Source organism: Gobio gobio (genome assembly GCF_949357685.1).
Source record: "Gobio gobio genome assembly, chromosome: 22".
Taxonomy (NCBI): domain Eukaryota; kingdom Metazoa; phylum Chordata; class Actinopteri; order Cypriniformes; family Gobionidae; genus Gobio; species Gobio gobio.
In genome coordinates, this window is record NC_137118.1 from 2776003 (window position 1) to 2797190 (window position 21188).

The following is a 21188-nucleotide window of genomic DNA, read 5'->3' on the forward strand; positions in this document are numbered from 1 at the left end:
CAGTTGATTTTGTAAAGTTTTGTAAACTTCATTATAAGTTTTGACGACAAGGTTGCGCTGCCCCAAAAACTTTAGGGCATGTTGTCAAAGACACATACCGAGTTTCGTAACGTTACGCCAATGTGTTCATAAAATATAGCATTTTGAATTGCACTGCAAAAAATGCTTTTCTTACTTAGTATTTTTGTCTTGTTTTCAGTCCAAATATCTAAAAAATCTTACATTAAGAAGCATTAGAAAAATAATTTTGTTTTCTGTTTGAAATAAGATTATTTTGCTTAACCCATTGGCAGATTATTATGCTTATTTTAAGCAAAAACTTCCTTAATTTTGAGTTATTTTCCCCCAAAACAAGACAAAAACGTTTGCTTGTCTAGTAAATGCTCCTTAATGTAAGATTTTTGAGATATTTGGACTGAAAACAAGACAAAAATACTAAGTAAGAAAAGCATTTTTTGCAGTGTGAAGTTATTCTCACAAACGTAAATGCAACTTTGGACAGGCGGTGGCGCTAGAGGGATTGAGTTAGAGACTCCAAATTTGTTACGGTAACAGTTCAGATTGTCCTCTATTAGTGTGCCAAATTTCATAATTTTCCCACAAGGAGTTTCGTAACGTTACGCCAATGTGTTCATTAAATATAGCATTTTATGACAATTTGCCGTCACGCAAAATGGCCGAAAGGGGAAAATTCGGTATTGTTTGGCTCAACATGCCGCGCCAAATCTAAAAAGATGTTTTGTGATTTTTGCCCAAAGCGTTCAGAAGTCATAAGCAAAAATGTCAATCTCCTGACCACCAGGTGGCACTGTGCTGAAGCTGTGCAGGTCACCTCAGGTCATGGTTGTCGTAACACACACCAAGTTTGGTCAGATTTCGCTAAAGATTTCGCTCTTCATCAAATTCGTTCGCACGTTATTCAAGAACGGTTCAACGAATCAACTTGAATTCCAAAAATTTTTGTCGCCATGGTCTGAAGATGATCTGAACCAATTTTCGTGAAAATCGGAGCAACAGCCTAGGAGGAAAATGGTGGTGAAGAGGTGAAATTCAAAATGGCGGACATTTTCATGATGTTGAATTGACGTTATTAGCATAAACGTTAGTGCGACTTTGGACAGGTGGTGGCGCTAGAGGGATTGAGATTCCAAATTTGCTGTGGTGACAGTTCAGACAATCTGTGTGCCAAATGTCATAACTTTCCCGCAGTTGTTTTATGGGCTGCCTTAGACTCCCAGAGTGGAAGAAGAAGAAACAGTATAATAAAACACCAATGGATACAGTAGATGCCTACGCCCCTAATGATAAAAAGATTGTGGTAAATATCAAACAAAAGCAGCTATAGTGGGAGTGGGAGCCTAATGCTGCGTTCACACCAAACGCGAATTGAGCGTCAGGCGCGAGTGATTTCAATGTTAAGTCAATGGAAAGGCGCGTTGACGCGCGTCTTGAGGTCCCGCGGCGCGGAAGGCGCGTTACGCGCGGCGCGAAGGACGCGAATCCGCTTCATTCGCGCGTCCAGTTCGCGCGAATGGCGCGAATTGGACGCGAATTGAGCGTCTTGCGCGATACGCGCGTTACACGCGAATGGTGCTTTTGTGCATTCACGCGTTTGAAGCGAATTCGCGTCTGACGCCCGAGTTGAAAAATTTGAACTTTGGCGTCAATTCGCGCCGCGTTAACCAATCAGGAGCCTGCTCGCTGCTGTCACGTGGTAAAGTGACGTGTATGAGAAACCCTGCATAAATTAAAAACAGTACTATTGTGTCACAAAATGTAGTTTTAAGACGTTTTCAGGTGGGAATGTAGTTGTTTAAAGCTCAAATCTGTGGTTTATTTATAAAGAGAGCGCCTATTTAAAAAAAATAATCTTGTGTTTTTGGAGTTGTGAGATCCAGGCTATCACCGGGCAATCACTGCTCATAACCCCGGCGAAGGCAGCCTTTCCTCGGCCAGTCCTTCTGGCGTCTGCCGCTGGCTCTGATGTCCTGTAGTGGTTCGTTTTGTGTAGATCTAACGGCCGAGCTTTGCTCTCATGAATCTATAATTTGTTGTCTGCCAAATCGTTTTGACTGAGGGCAAAGAGAAGTTTAATAACTTTATATTTTAAGGATATTTAAATATACATGTACTGAAGATGATGTAGGAGTTGCCTGGACCACATTTGTGTGGCTATTAATGCTTAATATATATGTTTAATGAAAATGAAAAGAGGCAGAGTGGTGTTTTATGACATATTTCTCCTGGAGTGCCTTGAACGCGCGTCAATTTCGCTTCCAGCGCTCGATTTCTACGCGCGTCCAATTCTCTGCTGACGCGCGAATGCATTCAAAATGTACGCGCGTGAAACTAGACGCGGTAGACGCGATTTTGACGCTCAATTCGCGTTTGGTGTGAACGCAGCATAAAGGTGCTGTCACATGTACCATTGTTTGGCAAATTTTCCCAGGCAAAATCCAAATATTTCAATAGGAATCCACTTGATCTGGTTCCTCACACAGATTGGTTCAAGTCAGTCATGCAAGATTCACTGTGTTGAGTTTAGTTAAGATACAAAACCAAAACAGATTTGTCGGAGCTGTACTACTTTATATGCAAAAGGTTATTTATTCAGAATACAATATGGTCATCAATGGAGAAAGACGCCTTTTACTGTAATCACGGTTAGCAGCTGCCATGCCAACCAGCCAAATATTAAAGGGATAGTTCACCCAAAAATGAAAATTAGCCCATGATTTACTCGCCCTCAAGTCATCCGAGGTGTGTATGATATTCTTCTTTCAGACGTTATATTAAAAAAGTTCTGGCTAATCCAAGCTTTATAATAGCAGTAATAGTTGCTCTGTTTTTGAAGTCCATAAAAATGCATCTATCCATCATATAACTGCTCCACGCAGCTCTGGGGTGTTAATAAAGGCCTTCTGAAGTGAATCGAAGCGTTTGTTAAAGAAAAATATCCATATTTAAAAATGTTAACATTTTTTTTTATGGCTCTGCATCAGCGCCATCACTCTTCCCACTCTCACAGCGCCATCACTTCACACTCTTTTACATTTCACTGCCAGTTGTATATTGTGTATATAACTGTGTATGTGACAAATAAAACTCTTGAATCTTCCGGCGAATAAGGTCAAAATACCGGCGCGATCATAGATATATACATAGATCCCTGATTAGTGCCTGCACGGATTGGTTGAATGAGGCATCTACGCATATATATCTTTGATCACGCCAGTATTTTGACCTTATTCACCGGAAGTTATGGCGCTGGGAATACTAGATGACATTCGCCTGATGAATACTGTTGGGTTTCTCGCAGAAACCGATGGTTTCGTGTCTTCAGACATCAGTGTGTCGCCGCGATCCGCATGGTTTAATAAGGATTCATATGTCTGTGTGTTTTTACTCTCATTGCTCTCATCCTCTAAAATATCCCCATTGACATCATTATACGACTATCACACTGTTAAACATCTTCATTTGTGTTCTACTGAAGAAACAAACACACCTACATCTTAGATGCTCTCAGGGGTGAGCAGATAAACATCAACATTTCGTTTTCGGGTGAACTATCCCTTTAATAGCCTTGACTATGGATTGGTGATTTCAATGATTTCAGTCATAATCAGTGTTGTCAATGGGATGACTTTTGCCATTTTTCCAGACCAACGTTTGAAAGCCGAGTGACAAAACTACACTCACTTGAGTTGAATGTTTAACGGGGACATAAAGTTACCCTTTATTGAAGGCAGTTGTGTTTACACACCTAAGCCATGCCATTTGCTGGGCTGAGCTGCGCGCTAGCAGAATTGAGAATATTATATCAGATTAGTGTGCATTAAAAGGAGTCTGAGGCCTATATTAGTGTAATCCCTCTGTTTTAACCTGGGCTTGTCCATGTGGCTGAGCCGTGAACCCACTGCTGGGCTACACAGCTCACAGTCCAGCGGATTACTGTGAAATCGAGAGGCTTAATGGCCCTGCGTGAGTGTGTGTGTGTGTGTGTGTGTGTGTGTGTGCACACGGGTGAGTGTGCAAGTGTTCACATGCATGACGGGGTTATGGAAGTCCAACTGCAACGGCTGATCTTTAAACAACACACACACATACCCAGATGTTTTCATGATGAATGCCCTCGCAAACGCATCTAGCAATTGCACACACACACACACACACACACACACACACACACACACAGACGCAGAAGTGAGGCAAGATGCTGATTACCCGTTTTATGTTGATGTGAGGTCTTCTGTTCCACCTGGTCTGTTCTCTACGTGACCCATTTTATTGCATTGCGATATGTTGCATCATTGTGCTTTACTGCAACAAATCTGCGCTACTCTTTCCCTCCTGCCTGCGTAAGTAATGTGCGCCTTCATTTTTCAGGGCCAATGAGATTGAAGCGGTGATGACAGATCTGGAAAGAGCCAATCAGGTAAAGGCCATATTCCTCACGGACTCGTGTTTTTCTATTGTATGCAAATCCGAGACGCAGTAACAGCTTGTTTAGGTCTTTTATTAATACCTCCGGTCTATTGGACTGTACAGAAGTTTGCACATTTCTTTTATTAGCACACGACTTTATTGGAGTCACACATATCCAAGTTCTACACATCCTAATTCCCTCCATCTGCTTTCCTTTTGGAAGAAATCCATCATTCCCTTGCTCTTTTTGAGCCCCGACGGCTAAATCTAAATGGATATCAGATCTTTTATGTGATGCAATATAAAGAATCTCTTGCCTTTTTTTTTTTTTAAATTATGTTTTTTTGTACATTTCTGGGGATTCTGTTTTATAGTCAATCTATTGTTTTTCTGACATCTTTGGGAATGCGGTGAATTATTAATTGATTTCTTCTTGCCAAAATACTCGAATGTTTCTTGTTGTAAACTGTGAAATCTGTTTGCTTGTCTGAAAATGTAGGGCAAGCAATAAACAAACACCCGAGTAAAAAGTTTATAATCATTGTTTTCATTAGCATTATTATTCCAATCATCGGAAAAAAGAACATTTGGTAAGACTTGTTACGTAGACGTTTAGAATAAATTAGCATAATTTAGCTTGTCATTACCATAAATGCATAAAGATGGTGGTGTTGGATTTGGTGCAGCTAAAGGTTGAGCGCCTTTAAATATATTTAACTTTTGAAGTCTCCTCAGCCGTTTGTCTTTAGGTCAGGGATCCATTCTAGGGCAACAACTGAATTAACACCACAATCTTTATTTTAAATGAATTCTGCGTGATTTGCATATTCTGTGAATCAACCAACCGTGCGTACCTTGACACACTTTAGCTTGAATACTAGAAGCCTGTGATCTTTCAGCTCCCAGTCTTCACAGTTCATCGGTTGATATAGTGCTTATGAATCCTCGATGAAGCCATTTTGAAGCCATTTGTTGTGTTTGTGTCCCCCAGAGGGCCGAAATGGCCGAGCAGGAGGCCGTGAGTCTGCGGGACCAGCTCACTTCAGCTGGAAACACCCTGCAAACATCCAATCAGATCCAGAAAGCACCGCAAATGGTAAGAGTGATGATGAGAGGGGGAATAAAGGAGGGAATGGCCATGTGGGAACACTTTCCGTGATGCCTATAATCAGTGTTGGGGGTAACTTGAGTTAGGTAATAATATTACTTTTTCAAGTAACTAGTAAAGTAACGCATTACTTTTCAAATTTACAACAAAATATCTGAGTTACTTTTTCACATTTATTTGACTGACAGCTCTCCTGTCCCCATGTTGAGAAAAGTGAGAGTAAGTGCAGAGGTGTGTAAATGTGTTATTGTAGTTCTAGACTAAATGTGAGCATTTATTTATCTCACTAGCACAATGAAGATTCTGCACTCCTCAAAATTAATAAAATCAGTCAAATGCAAAATCAGAGTACTATGCAAACCTCAAATATATAAATGTTAAATAAAACTAATATTTTTATGCATTTAATCTACCTTTATTGACCAATGTCGTGCTGCTAACCTTTGATGATTCAGTTAAGCCATGAGCAAAAATGACTAGATTTTTGTTTTTAGTGGTAAAACCTATTCTTCCATTATCCAGAATGGCAGCACATTTTTATCTATTATTTCAATTTTGGTATGAAGAGGTCTTTACATTTGCACAAAAAATTACATTTTTTTGCTATTTAAAAACAAAATAAAAAAGCAAGCCCATCCCAGGTGAGAAAAAGTAACGCAAAAGTAACGTAACGCATTACTTTTCTTAAAAAGTAACTAAGTAACTCAATTAGTTACTTTTTAAGGGAGTAACGCAATATTGTAATGCATTACTTTTCTAAGTAACTTTCCCCAACACTGCCTATAATAATATAACGCATTATGAAGGTATTTCCAGTGCATTGTGCATTCACATAATTGTTATTAGTTGAGAATTGCATTATATTAAAGCTTTTTCACCTGTAGTTAGTGTTGCTGTTTGAGCATGAAGAAGATCTGTTCATTTTGACAGCAAATTTCGATTTAGTTACAGGAAGTGTTAGCGCTTTCTGTTGTGTTTGTGTGTACAGGACAAGTCTCTGGAGGCAGAGTTGGGTGCGAAGGAGAGGGAGGTGGAGCGTTTGGCTGAGGACGTTCAGAGACTCCAGGCCAGTCTGGCCCAGCTCAGCGAGACCTCCACCAATCAGATCAGCCAGCTTGAGCAGCAGCTGAGCTCCAAAGAAGCCCTACTAAAGGTCAGACCAGTGACTAATATCAAGCATATTAATGAAAGATATAGCTTAAAGGGTTAGTTCACCCAAAAATGAAAATTCTGTCATTAATTCCTCACCCTCATGTCGTTCGACACCCGTCAGACCTCCGTTCATATTCGGAACACAAATGAAGATATTTTAGTGTAAATCTGATGCTGAGAAAGGCTTCAGATAGGCCTCCATTGGCATTCAGTACATTCACACTCACAAGACCCATAAAAGGCACTTAAAACGCCGTTACAAAGTCCATCTCACCACAGTGACTCTACAATAATTTTACGATGCGACGACAATAGTTTTTGTGCGCAAAAAAAATCTAAATAACACCTTTATCCAACTTGTTCTTGTCTTCCGTGTGTGTCTCCACGACGCATGCGCGAGAATATGACGCAGATCCGGCGTTCGGGAATCCATGAAATGCACACTTAAGCCTGATTTTGAGAACTACGCCGAGACCTAAAGCATGATCAATGTAGAATTCAACAGCTGAGATACGCGCGTCTTCCTCTGCTCGTAAACAAATCTCTTCTGGATCATGTGTCCGAACGCCGGATCTGCGTCATATTCTCACGCATGCGTCGTGGAGACACACACGGAAGACAAGAACAAGTTGGATAAAGGCGTTATTTTGATTTTTTTTTGCGCACAAAAACTATTGTCGTCGCATCGTATAATGATTGTAGAGTCACTGTGGTGAGATGGACTTTGTAACGACGTTTTAAGTGCCTTTTATGGGTCTTGTGAGTGTAAATGTACTGAATGCCAATGGAGGCCTATCTGAAGCCTTTCTCAGCATCAGCTTTACACTAAAATATCTTCATTTGTGTCTGAAGATGAACGGAGGTCTGACGGGTGTCGAACGACATGAGGGTGAGGAATTAATGACAGAATTTTCATTTTTGGGTGAACTAACCCTTTAAGTAGGGCATCATTTGTGCCCTCTGGACAGTATTGAACACTCTGATCATGTGTTTATTCCTGCATTGCATTGCACTCCCTTTTTTATTTATAGGCAGGGGCGTGAGAAGCAAAAAAAAAATGTGGGTGGGTCCACCGCCAGAAGTAGATGCCATTACATTAAGTGCAAATAGAACAGAAGAAGAATGGATACATAATCAAATTTAAAGTAAACATGACTAAAATACAGACTGAGTCACGAAAACAATCTTTGTCCTGGAATACACTTGTTTGCTCACAGTTTGAACGTTTAATATTTCAAGGTCTGAGGTGAATTATCATTTGTTGCTTTTAGTACGACTACATTGCAAAGCTGAGCACTAAATGATATTCAAAGTCACATGACACGCTTTTAACATTAAATAAAGCACATAAACATGACCTGAGATTATGTTTTGTGTTGTTGTTCCAGCCGCGATGTCGCAGAAATAGAAACTAGTTTCTAAAATTGATTCATTGCGTGTCATCGGTTAGGACAAAAACTCTAATTAACATGGAAAAGACGCCTTTTATTGCGTCATTGCGGCGTCATGTGTAGTTAGGACATGGTGTAAAACCCATGGCAGGAAGTTTTGACGCAAATCGACCCGAGGTTCGAATCCGCCTATTGCTGGACTCGCTCTACTCTCTTTTCCCATCACATATCAGATCAGGAAGGCATTTATATTCAATAAAAATTAAAGAACTATTCGAGAAGTGGAAATAAAGCATCTGACGTGTCTTGAAAACTGCACTATGTAACTTTTCCGTCCGCTAGAGGTCGCCTGTTCAAAACAAAGGCGTAGTTTTATGACGTAATGTTTGAGCGCAGACTTTTGGGACATGTGGTCTTCAGCTCAGAATCGGGACAGGACTCGGGCAGAAATCATGTTGATGGATGTGATTATTAACGTTACTGTAGTCTGAAGCAGAGCAGGACGAGTGTTGTGGAGCTGAGGAACCGCTGGAGCGATTGTTAATAAGATGAACGCAACACACGCCTCGCGAGCAGCGGGACTTTTATTATGCCACAGTCGCCACTTCCGCTCCTCCGCTCATGAGTGTGAGGTAACGCAGCTCTGTTGATCATATTACACACATCTGAGTGTGTTGATGATGGGATGAGAGTAAAGCGCTTCTGCAGAATAAAACCGCAAACTAACAGATATGATGTCATCGACAGGCCACGCCCTCTGGTTTCTCGGGTCAAATAGCATCTCACGATTTACAAATAGTCGGAAACATTTGGGATATTGTAAGTACTCAACTGAACTAAATATATAACACTCACCGAGTGGTTTCTGGATATTTTACTGGAAAAATATTACATGGTGCAGCTTTAATAATAAGTGTTTATTGGTTAGGGGTCGGGACAGACGTTCTGAATTAGAGACGGTAAAAGTGAGTTGGTCCAATATCTTCTGTCTTAAAAAGTGGGTGGGTAATCGATTTCTCCATTTTAATCGATTCTCATTATACGAACCGATATCGATCCTTAAATCTCAAGAATCGATGAGTCGTCCTGTTTTCAGATGATGAATGAACGGATCATTGTAGCTCCGCCCCATCCAATACATCGCAATAATATTTGTGTTTTGTTACAAAGTCTCAGATTACAAATTACATCCATTTTACTACGGAATTCAAAAACATAAATACTGTACATAAATATTCAAGAGAAGCGGCACATGATCTGATCATCTCCGCTTTAATATCAGTTACAGCGCGAAATAAACATGAATGAGCATCTGAACGTGTGTTAAAGAGACAGTACAACTTATCAAATCCGTATCATGTCACCATAATAAAGACGTCAATAAAACAGCTCACATCACGCAACGTCACATCTCAGAAAAACCATATCCAGTGTCCATAAACTCATTAGTCAGCTAGAATAATGAACTCCAGAGAGGAGCATTTTGCTAAATATATGCACCACATTACATATTCATTATATTTAATGTTCTTCAATATTTAATTGCATGTTTGAATAAATCCGTGACGTTTTTTTGAATGCCACCATTTAAATGTTTATATTTAAAAAAGCGAATTGGAGTAGAAATATGATTATGTAATTGTAAAGTTAATATTATAACTTTATTACATCCTTGAGTGTAATTGAAGTGTTTGTATACACATCAGTTCAATATTATATCAACTGACTCCCATAATTTACAGTAAAATTTGCCATGTGTTGTACCTGATATATATCCAAAATAATCGACATTGAATCAAACTGTGAATTGTGTGTCGATGTCCAGCTCTACTTGTATATAAGCGGCTCCTCTCTTTAGTTCACTAAGCGGCTGTAGCGAGGACAGAGTCTGATGGTTCATTATGGAGCCGCGGCCCATCTAAAGTCACATTAGCGCTGGATGAAGCGAGTGTCCTGCTCATGGTCAGATCTCTGAGGCTGCGGGACAGGCCTGTAAATGTTGCAGCGGCTCACACGAGCCATGTGACCCATGTAGTGAATGTTTAGAGTTTGAATGACAGCTGGTTGGATGTCAGGAGACTGAGCTGAGACGAAGCCTTCGCTGAGCCTCACACAGGGAGACTGCTGTGATCTGCCCTGACTCCAGATCTGCTGCAGAGTCTGAGTGTGTGCACTGCGGAGACACACACACACACACACACACACACACACACACACACACACGCCGAACACTGGGCGAGCGGAATGGGGTTTTAATGGCCGTTCTAGAAAGCATATAACAGTATATAAAGATTGCAGATAAACAATAAAAAATAGCTACATTTGTTCACTTAATTTTACAATATTTACTCAAAGTTTGAAATATATGTGAATGTGAAAATTATCAAAATAATATCTATACAATACTACAAAAATACAATACAATACACACAGAAGTCACAGCAGTAATATAATATAAGTAATAATATAAATAATAACTGGTTTATTTTAATATATATTCCTGAGCTGAATACATTTTTATTTTAAAAATACATTTGAAATAGAAATATTTTGTCACATTATAAATAATATAAATAGGGTCTTAATTTGACCGTCCACAATTAAATGGCTTAATGTCTTAAAATTCAATATCATGGCATTCCATCAGGGCTCTATGATTGACATGATGCAGAATCCATTCATAAAAACATAATTGACTGTATAATGAGGAATGTCTGATGAATAAATCAAAGGTAGGTCAGAACACTTAAAGGGCCAGTTCACCCAAAAATCATCATTTGTCGTCCCAAACCCGTCAGACTTTCCTTCATCATATAAAGCCATCGAGTCTCTTCAGAACATCTGGAATAATCCGCTCCATCCGTATGGATCAGTTTTAGGATCTCTTTATGAACTTTCTGAAGTTGCTTAGACTGTCAATGGAGGACAGAAATCTCTCAGATTTCATTATAAATATGAAATATGAACGAGAGTCAGTCACATTTAACCATTAAAGACAGAAAAATACATTAAACAGATTTCATGAGGCCCTAAATTTAATTGCAAAAAATTACGTTTTCCAGCACAAATATCTAAACACTTAAATCAAGAGACATTTACTGACATGAGAAATGAAGAAATGAAGTCTTGTTTTCTGAGAAATTGAACAAAATGAAGTGAGTTTACGCTTAAAACAAGAATAAATATCTGTCAATGGGTATGAAAATGACTCCCATTTGAATGAAGTTGATTTTTATGAACACATTGGCAGATATTTGCTCTTGTTTTAATCATAAAATCACTTTCACAAGATTTATCATCTCAAACTTTAAGCTATTCTTTTGTCAAATGATTTAAAAAGTGATGTGGAAACTGTATTTTCAAACGTTGAAGTGTTACTAATACACTCATTTACATTTAGAGAACATACTGACGTGTGGCGTTCCCTTAAAGTTTCTTTAATCTGTCTTAAATGTGCCTTCAGAACACCTGCAGTGTCACTTTAACGATCCATTTAACGCATCTTTGCTGAATTAAAATATTACTAATATTATTTAAGCCTTAATGGTGGTGCATATGAGCAAAATATTGTGTTTTCAGTTTTCAATGTTTTAATGTGAAAGACGTTTCATGGTTTGCATCTGTTTAAATCTCCCTCTGTGCAGCTCTCTAAGCTCAGTTTTCAGTTTAAAGTGAATATTGTGAGATCAGAGTGTGTAATGCAGCTCATGCACTGATTCACGGTACAGTTTTGCTTATAAATAAGTACATCTGCCTTTTCCCCTCCACAGCAACTGGAAGAAAAGCTTCAAGAGCAGTCAGACTACGAGGAGATCAAACGAGAACTCGGGTAAGTTCTGAAGCGCTAATTCTGTCAGCGCTAATAATCCTGAGCTTCAGCCTCTGCCTGCACATCTGGGGGAATATTTCAGCTTTATTAACATTATTTTAACGTTGCATCAACCTTAATGTGATATTCAAGCACACTGACGTTCGGTAAGATGTGGAATGTTTTAGAAGACGTCTCACAAACGCTGCATTTATTTAATTAAAAATACAGAAAAAAAAGTGTAATATTGTGAATATATTTTAAAATGTCATTTATTTCTGTGATGCAGAGCTGAATTTTCAGTGTCACATGATCCTTCACAAATCATTCTCATATGAGGATCTGATGCTCAACAAACATTTATGATTATTATCAGTGTTTTTCAGGATTATTTGATGAATAGAAAGTTCAAAAGAACAGAAATCTAAAGCTTATGCAACATTATAAAGGTCTTTACTCTCACTATTGATCACTTTTAATGCGTCCTTGCTGAATAAATGCATTCATTTCTTAAAGTTCTTTCCCAAAAAAATGTAAAATAAATAATTCTTACTGACCCAAAACTTTTGAACGCTTGTACAATGTTGCAAAAGCTTTTATTTCAGATAAATACTGTTCTTATGAACTTTATATTCATCAACAAATGTTTTACACATGTTACAGGGCTCCAGACTGCGACTAAATTTGCGACCTTTTTTCCTGCTGGTGCGACTGAATTTGGTTGGAAGGGTCCGTTTCACTCTTTTTCCAACACTTCAAAGCTCTAAATATTATCCAATTTTAATAGTATTTTTAGTGTGATGATTTGCAAAACTAAAAGTTTAAAGGTGCTGGCCACTTTATGGCAAAAAACATAGAACATGGTGGCTTAGGAGCACTTATTTGACTTAGACATTTTCACTCCTTAATAAATGGAAAAAAGTTGGAAGTCTCATGAAAAACTAAAACTTTTCTTTAAACTGTGACTGGATTACACAGAAAACAAGTAAAGAGTGCTCCTTTTAGTTCAGTGTGATACTATAGAAGAACAATAGTACATTTAATAAGAGTGGAATATTACAATTTTAGGTTTTTGCACATTACTGTTGTTAATAAAAGTTCATTTTTTCTGCATAACAATTCAAGCTCAGCGCTTCACGGTTACATTTCCATTAAACAAACATGTACTATTATTGGTAACTGCACTTATTAACAAAACAATGCAAAACAATAGTCATTTTATGATTAAATTAACCTTATGATACATTTTCCTCCAGCGCCACCAAATCAGGTGCCACTGCTCTCAGATGTTAGTCTGGAGCCCAGTATTATCAAAGTATTTATTTGTAATACAGTGGAAATGAGTAGATTTGGTTAGCATGTTGATTTACGGTGTGCGCCCCTAAATTTTCTGGTTGTGCCCCTAAAATGTTCAGTTGGGGGCGACTGTGCTCCTAGTAAAATAATGTTAGTCTGGAGCCCTGATGTACACAACTATTGATAATAATCATAAATGTGTCTTATGTAGCGTTCGTGAATGACGCAAATAATTCGCGCAAAGTTGGACGCTTGTACATTTTGAGTTTACTCGCTTCATTCGCGCGTGACATTCACTTCACAACAGACGCAAATTCGCGTAATGGGCGGGGCTTCTGCCAGCGGCTCGTCTGGTTGAGAAATGGCTGACATGGATTTATAATTTGTTCCCTGGCGAATCGTTTAGGCTGAGGGCAAAGTAAAGTTTCATTACTTTTTTATTTTTAGGCTATTTAACTTTACGTTACCGTTGTAGCCGACTAGCGCTGACTTTGAATGTTTGACTGAATTGTTTGCTTTATTTTGTGTGTAGCTTCTTATACCTTTTACTTATACTTTTGTATTATTGATCAAACATAAACTTGCATTTAACAAAAAGAGACTGGGTTGTGTTTCATGTCATTTAATGTTATCACAGTGATAATCATATTGTCTGAACCAGATATTAAAGGATTAGTTCACTTTTAGATAAACTTTTGCTGATTTGTGCCATTATTTTACCTCTTATCAGACGAACATGATCATCTCTGAGCTCCGCCATAACTTCCGCTAAGTGAGGTCAAATACGAGCGTGGTCATAGATATATCTATAGTAGATGCCTCATTCTACTGATCCGTGCAAGCGCTAATGATCTATCTATATATACATCTATGACCACGCTCGTATTTTGACCTCACTTAGCGGAAGTTATGGCGGAGCTCAGAGATGATCATGTTCGTCTGATAAGAGGTAAAATAATAGCATAAATACTGCTGGGTTTCTCTCAGAAACTGATGGTTTGTCTAGATAAGACCTTATTCATCATCTGGTGTCGTTTAAAGCTGCACTGAAACTGTCATTTGGACCTTGAACCGTTTGGAGCCCATTGAAGTCCATTATATGGAGAACAATCCTGGACTGTTTTCATCCAAAAACGTATTTCTTTTCGACTTTAGAAAGAAACACATGGACATCTTGGATGACATGGGGGTGAGGAAATGATCAGCAAAAGTTTATTTAAAAGTGAACTAATCCTTTAATATGTGATTAATCTAAACCAGATTTTCTCCTCATTGTTGTCACTACTAGAGCAAGCTCCTGATTGGTTAACGCGGCGTGTCATTCGATGTGAACGCACCATCAGAATGATTTCTGAAGGATCGTGTGATGCTAAAAAAAAAAAACTACATTTGAATACTATTTCACAATATTACCGTTTTAGTTGTATTTGTAATCAGATAAATGCAGCGTTTGTGAGCAGAAGAGAAATACGCATTACGCCTCTAAATAAGCATCGGCTGAGTTTGTTCCTCCACCTGCATCATTGGAGCCCCTCAGAGCGCTCTTAACCTTTATGAGCCGCCCGTTCTGCGTGTGTGTTTCCCGCCGCCCGCAGGGCTCGAACTCTGAGTCCCTCCTCATCACCTGAACTTTACAGACGCTCAAGCATATCTGATGCAGCTGAGATATGAACCGCAGACGGATCGCTCACTCCCATAGTTCTCCAGGAGGAATTTTACTGCGCGGTAATCTCCGTTCTGTTTAATAAATTCAAAGAACCTCAGGTATGCGAGGAGTACTGGGTCTTATTTTTGGAGGGAAGCGGATTAAGCGCTCTTTGTTGAGCCCAGGACTGAGGGATTGCTGCGTTTCATCTCCAGCCACAGCTGTAATGAGGAGGCTAACGTCGTTTGCATCGGCGATAAACTAATTGAGTGATGTGTGTGTTTTTGGCTCGGCCGCTCGTCTGTGTGTGTGTGTGTGTGTGCGGGGAGATGTCTGGCTGTCCGTTGCATAACTTGATTTTAGGCGTAATATTCCCAATTGGGACTTATAAAGCGAGTAATCCATGAATAGAGGGTGTTGTTAAGATGATGATGGGCCTTAGAGCCGCTCTGCTCCATGTGTCTGCTCGAGGACATTCCTCCGGCCCGCTGGGATCCGCACAGGACCGATCCGATGGGATGGACACGGGGTCCGTTGGGTTCTTGACCTGGAAGGGAAGGTGAAGGCGTGTGTTCTGCATTATTTTAACACACACACTGTTTTCCTCTCTCCAGATCCCTGAAGTCCAGCGAGCTCAACTCCTCAGATCATCACTCGTCAGCACAGGTAAGCCCCATCATCCGCATCTGTCCTTTACATCAGTGATGTGTGGTCATGTGATCGCATCATGAATTTGTGCTTTTTACATTTATACGTTTTTCCCTCTAAAATCATGTGAAGTGAATTCATGAGGTTTATGGCAGTTTTCGTAATGTTTCATTCGTCCTTTATATTATTTCTCCCTTCTTTCCTTCATTCCTCATGTTCTTCCTGTTCCCTTCATTCATCACTTCCTTTCATTTCATCACTTTTTACATTTCCTTTTTTCCTTTCTCACTTCCTTTCCTTTCCTTACTGTCTGTTTTCTTCCTTCCTCCCTCCCTTACTTCCTTTCATTTCATCACTTTTTACATTTCCTTTTTTCCTTTCTCACTTCCTTTCCTTTGCTTACTGTCTGTTTTCTTCCTTCCTCCCTCCCTTACTTCCTTTCATTTCATCACTTTTTACATTTCCTTCTTTCCTTTCTCACTTCCTTCCTTCCTTCCTTCCTTCCTTCCTTCCTTCCTTCCTTCCTTCCTTCCTTCATTCCTTCCTTCCTTCCTTCCTTCCTTCCTTCCTTCCTTTGTCACTTCCTTTCCTTTCCTTCCTGTTTGTTTTTTTCCTTCAATCCTCACTTCCTTCCTTCCATTTAATCACTTTTATTTTCTTCACCCGTTTATTTCCTTCCTTCCTTCCTTCCTTCCTTCCTTCCTTCCTTCCTTCCTTCCTTCCTTCCTTCCTTCCTTCCTTCCTTCCTTCCTTCCTTCCTTCCTCCCATATCTTTCCTCCCTCCCTCCCTCCCATATCTTTCCTTGTTTATATATGCCTTCATTTCCCTTCTTTCCTTCCTTTCTCACTTATTTTCGTTTCCTTACTGTCTGTTTTCTTCCTTCCTCCCTTCCTCACTTCTTTCCTTCCATTTAACCACTTTAATTTTCTTCACCCATTTATTTCCTTTCTTACTTTCTAAAACTTTACATTTGTTTTTCTTTCCTTCAATTGCTGCCTTCTATTTTACTTCCTTGCTCACTTCCTTTTTACCCTCCTTTCTGTTTCCTTCCTTCCTTCATTATTTCTTTCCTTCCTTCCCATAACTTTCCTCGCTTCTTTATGCCTTAATTTCCATTATTTCCTTCCTTCCTTCCTTCCTTTCTCACTTCCTTTTCCTTCCTGTCTGTTTCCTTCCTTCCCCTAAATTCCCTTGTTTCTTTATGCCTTCATTTCCCTTCCTTCCTTCCTTCCTTCCTTCCTTCCTTCCTTCCTTCCTTCCTTCCTTCCTTCCTTCCTTCCTTCCTTCCTTCCTTCCTTCCTTCCTTCCTTCCTTCAACTTTACATTAATTTCCTTTCTTCCTTACTTCCCTAACAATAACTTTGCCTTCTATTTTCCTTCCTCACTTCCTTTCTCTTTCCTCACCTCCTCCCTTCCTGTGTTTTGTCCTCTCTCTCCCTCATCCGTCCTTCATTCTAGGATTTGTCCAAGCCGTTGGAGATGTTGCTGACAGGGAAAGACCACAGTCAGCTGTCAGAGAGCGCTTTGAAGCGGCTGGCCAACAGTGACTTCAGTGGTGAGTTTCTTCCGTTCTTCCCACGAACATTACATATGAATACATTTTATTGATTTATTTTTTTCCAACCCTAACTTCACCTAAAATCCAGTAGTAGGGATGCACGATATTGGATTTTTGCCGATATTCGGTATGCCGATATTTTTCAACTAATTCTGGCCGATGCTGATATCGATACCGATATATGTTTATTTTTTCCCTTTGTTTGGAAACCACCATTTTGAGCAAAAAACAAAAAAAAATTTTCATTCTGGTTTCAGATTTCTGAGGTCTCCTTACTAAAAGGATACTTGTTAAAGATAAATAAATGTTAATAAAGTTATTTTTATAATAAGAGTATATTAAAAGCACTGAAAATAACAATAATAAAGTCAGTCATTTTTCACCCCAGACAGATGCAGTTGTAACCTAAATATTATATTTTTGGATTTAATGTTTGTTCACATGAAGTGGGGGTGGTATGGCATCAGCTGACGCTGTATTTATTATTTTAGAGCTCCTTGGATTATTTTTCATCATCAATTTCATAAAATTTTATTACAGATTAATAAACGGTATGTAAAAGTATTTAATTTACAAGTGCCATGCTTGCGCTTTGACATCATTACTGCTTTATTTATTCAGATAAAGAAGTAATTTCTATTTATTTGTGTATTCTACTTTTCATTCACTATTACTGTAACAACAGCGCCTCCACTAAATAGGCTATATATAATATTCTACCGGCGGGCACTAGGACCTGGAGGAGCTTCAGCAGCTGCGCTAGAGAGCGGGGAGACGCGATTGGGCTTGTTTTGGGCTAGTTTTGTTGTGAAAACCTGGCAATCCTGCGTTGATTCACAAATTCAAGGCAGCATTATGTCAATATAAATCACCATACATGCAATGCATTTGCTTGCTTTCACTTGAAGAATGAGCACACGGCTGACGAGATCTTATCGCTATAGAAGTCCTTGCACACGTGAGTTATTGCAGGCGCATATCAACACGTTATCATATCGGCATAATTTTATCATATCGGCCAATGACGATTTTTATATTTTAAGCGTTTATCGGCCGATTCCGATGTCTTGCAGATAATATCGTGCATCCCTATCCAGTAGGATGTGCAACATGACCTTATAAAACTTTCATAACTTTAGCTGAATGATTTAATTTTGCCCCAAGAAGAAAGAAGAATAAATATGTTAGCAGATCATACTGATAGTGACGAGTTGGGTTTGGAGGCACACGTGTTGTTAAGGTCAGTTCATCCTTTTCTAGAGGCTGCAACATATCAGCTTTTGGCTTGTAGGAGATAAGGTCACCTGGGGCTTGCATAAATCCTGAACGGCTAGCGGAGCCCGATGTGATAATTAGGCCTTATTTCCCTTTTCCTGCCCTTTCGACTACGCCCTGTGTGTGTGTGAGGTTGAAAATGTCATTACAGAACACCTCTGGACACCCCTATGGAGATCATACATTTAATTTGCGTTTTAAATGTGACTTTCTATCACAAATTTTGCATGTTTCAACCTGGCATTCTCTGCTGACGGCAATGACGGAGAATCGTGTGTGATCGTGGCGAGTCTCTGACGGCCGACTGGATTCTATTGCACTGGATATTGATTTTGCCACCGTTGTGTAAAGTGATGGTGTTGTTATGGAAGCGCACACAGCAGAGGTGTTTTGTCATGGCAAAAAGGATAATGGTACTGACACCCACAATGCCTTGCAGTGAGCAGTCCCACAGCATGAGCAGGTAACCCACGCACAGTTGCCTGGCCTGATATCTGCGGACATGCCCGCTAGTCTGCAGACCTCAGAGGAGATCAGTGTTAAACTGATCACATGCGCACACACACTTGCTCCACACGGAAATCTGTGACGTTTTTGCAGCTTGCTCTTACTTTTTATTTTGGATCTTCTAGGGGAAAAATGGACAGTTCAAGTTCATTTGAGTTAGTTTCCCATTAGGGTTGTGCCGCCATCGTGATGCCACGCCCCCCATTGCGAGTCTTGTTATGAGTGCGAAAAGCAACACTTGTTGTAAAAGTTCTGAAGAGCAAATTTTATCTTCCACAGGGTCAAGACATTTAAGCTATGTTTGATTATTCACTACCAGAGAAAACGAAAGTAAAATGGCCTGTGTGTGTGAAATGCGCTATTCAAATAAACTTGACGCGCCTTACCAAGTCTAATAACAAGCACAAACTGTGTTAAATAAAATTAAGTAAAAAGGTAGCCTATTCGTCCTACAATGTTTTTCTACTTTCCCACAGTAAAGGATGTGATTGGGTATAATAGACTTCATTATAAACAAACGAAAGGAAGAAACGTTTATAATTCCCTGCGAAAATGGGTGCGACGCGAGTGAAGATTTGAGAAAAGAAACGAGATGTATGTCCATGTGGGATAAATGGACTAACGTTAGGCCTATTGTTAAAATTCACTGAAATCGCAAAACAGAATAAAGAAGCTGACAAATCTTAAACTGGGCTCAGCCTACCTCTCTCATTCGGCATGAATCCATTCATGGCTGCGAATTTATTTCCTTTGTAAACAAAGCTTTGTGCTTCACTCGGTATTATTCACGTAAAACAGCATTAACATACAAAACACTGGGTTAGTAACGAAATTATAGTTTTTAAGTAGAAATAGTATTTATGTAAAGAGATGTATTAAAATAAAAAGTTCACATCTCTTCTTAAGTGGAAGGAAGCTACTTTTTTTTTCCCCTCACGTGCAACCTATCACGGATGAGTCATTATTTGGGTTAGTAAAATAACTAAATTATATAGTTTTTAAGTAGAAAATAGTATTTATGTAAAGAGATAATATATAGAGAATTATATATTTGTATTAATAAAAAATAAAAAAACGATGATATCATCGTCCATCATGATGTTTTACTGTAAACATCGTCAACTGTCAATTTAGGAGACTTCGCCCAACCTTATTTCCCATCCCATTTCAATAAAAAGCGGCTAAAAGACAAGAACTACGATAATAAAATGTTCTTTATGTAAAGTGACGGTGTACAGGATATCATCAGAGTTATGATTATGAAGTCAGATGGCATTCTGTAGTCATATATTTGTATAATGTTGGCTAAACTGTTCAGGTGACCAGTTTCCTAATGCTAGTTTTTGTTCAGTATGTTCTCTTTTTTTCACAAAATTAAAGGCACAATATGTAAGATTTTTTGATTAAGATATTTTGTTGACTTGTGTACATTATCCCAAATGTTTCCAAGAATGTTTAAATCCTGTCCTGTCGGATTCTTTTCCACCGGCTGTAGAGGTGAAGACGACAACTTGCGAAATCAAGGCGATATCAAGCGTTGTTTTGAATAAGCGACCTCTAGTGGCGAAAATTACATATTGTGCCTTTACAGGGGACCTATTATGCCCATATTTACAAGATGTAACTCCTGATGGAGTTTTGCACTGGCTTGCTCAGTTGGGGACACTAAATATTCAACTATATTACTGATCAGCTGATTTCAATTATCATAAAGTCATAATTAAGAGATAAAATGTTGAAAATATGATTTTAAATGTCCTCATTATTAGATAAAGTAAAAAATATGATTTTAAAAGTCATAATAGTGAGAAAAAGTCAAAAATACGACATGTTAAGTCATAATTATAAGATAAATGTTGAATATATTATTTTAAAAGTCCTCATTATTAGATAAAAAGTCAGAAATGTGACATGCTAAGTCATAATTATAAAATAAAATGTTGAAAATATGATTTGAAGTCCTCATTATTAGATAAACAGCTGAAATTAGGACTTAAAAAATGCAGAGATAAAAATTCAACATTTTGGATTTAAAGTCAAAATTATGACTTAAAAATCTAAATTATGATTAAAAGTCCTGATTATGAGATAAAAAGCTGAAATTAGATTTTTAAAAAGTCTAAATTATGACCAAGACACACACTAAGACATTTAAGAGATGAAATCATGCTTGATTTTTTTAAATGTGCTTTTAATTTTTTGATTCACACTTATAACAATAATATTTACATTATTGTTTTCATTTTGTGCAATTTTTTTTTATTTTTTTTTAATTCCAGGAATTTTTCCAGAAATAAAATGCATAATTCTCTCGTATCAGGGGGATTTGAGGGGGGAAAGTACCATAATTTGAATATACGACCGGGTTTCT

At 38.6% G+C, this 21188-nt stretch overlaps 1 protein-coding gene across 4 annotated transcripts in view; it reads left to right on the forward strand.

Annotated features, from left to right (window-relative positions):
- cux1a (cut-like homeobox 1a) overlaps positions 1-21188 on the forward strand; it is a 263147-nt gene that overhangs the window by 178067 nt on the left and 63892 nt on the right. For all 4 annotated transcript variants that reach the window (XM_079804718.1, XM_079804716.1, XM_079804717.1 and 1 more), the window contains exons 9-14: positions 4390-4438; positions 5420-5524; positions 6525-6689; positions 11850-11908; positions 15443-15494; positions 16936-17032. In XM_079804718.1, the coding sequence (XP_079660844.1) occupies positions 4390-4438; positions 5420-5524; positions 6525-6689; positions 11850-11908; positions 15443-15494; positions 16936-17032 (527 nt within the window). The remainder of the gene's footprint in view (positions 1-4389; positions 4439-5419; positions 5525-6524; positions 6690-11849; positions 11909-15442; positions 15495-16935; positions 17033-21188) is intronic.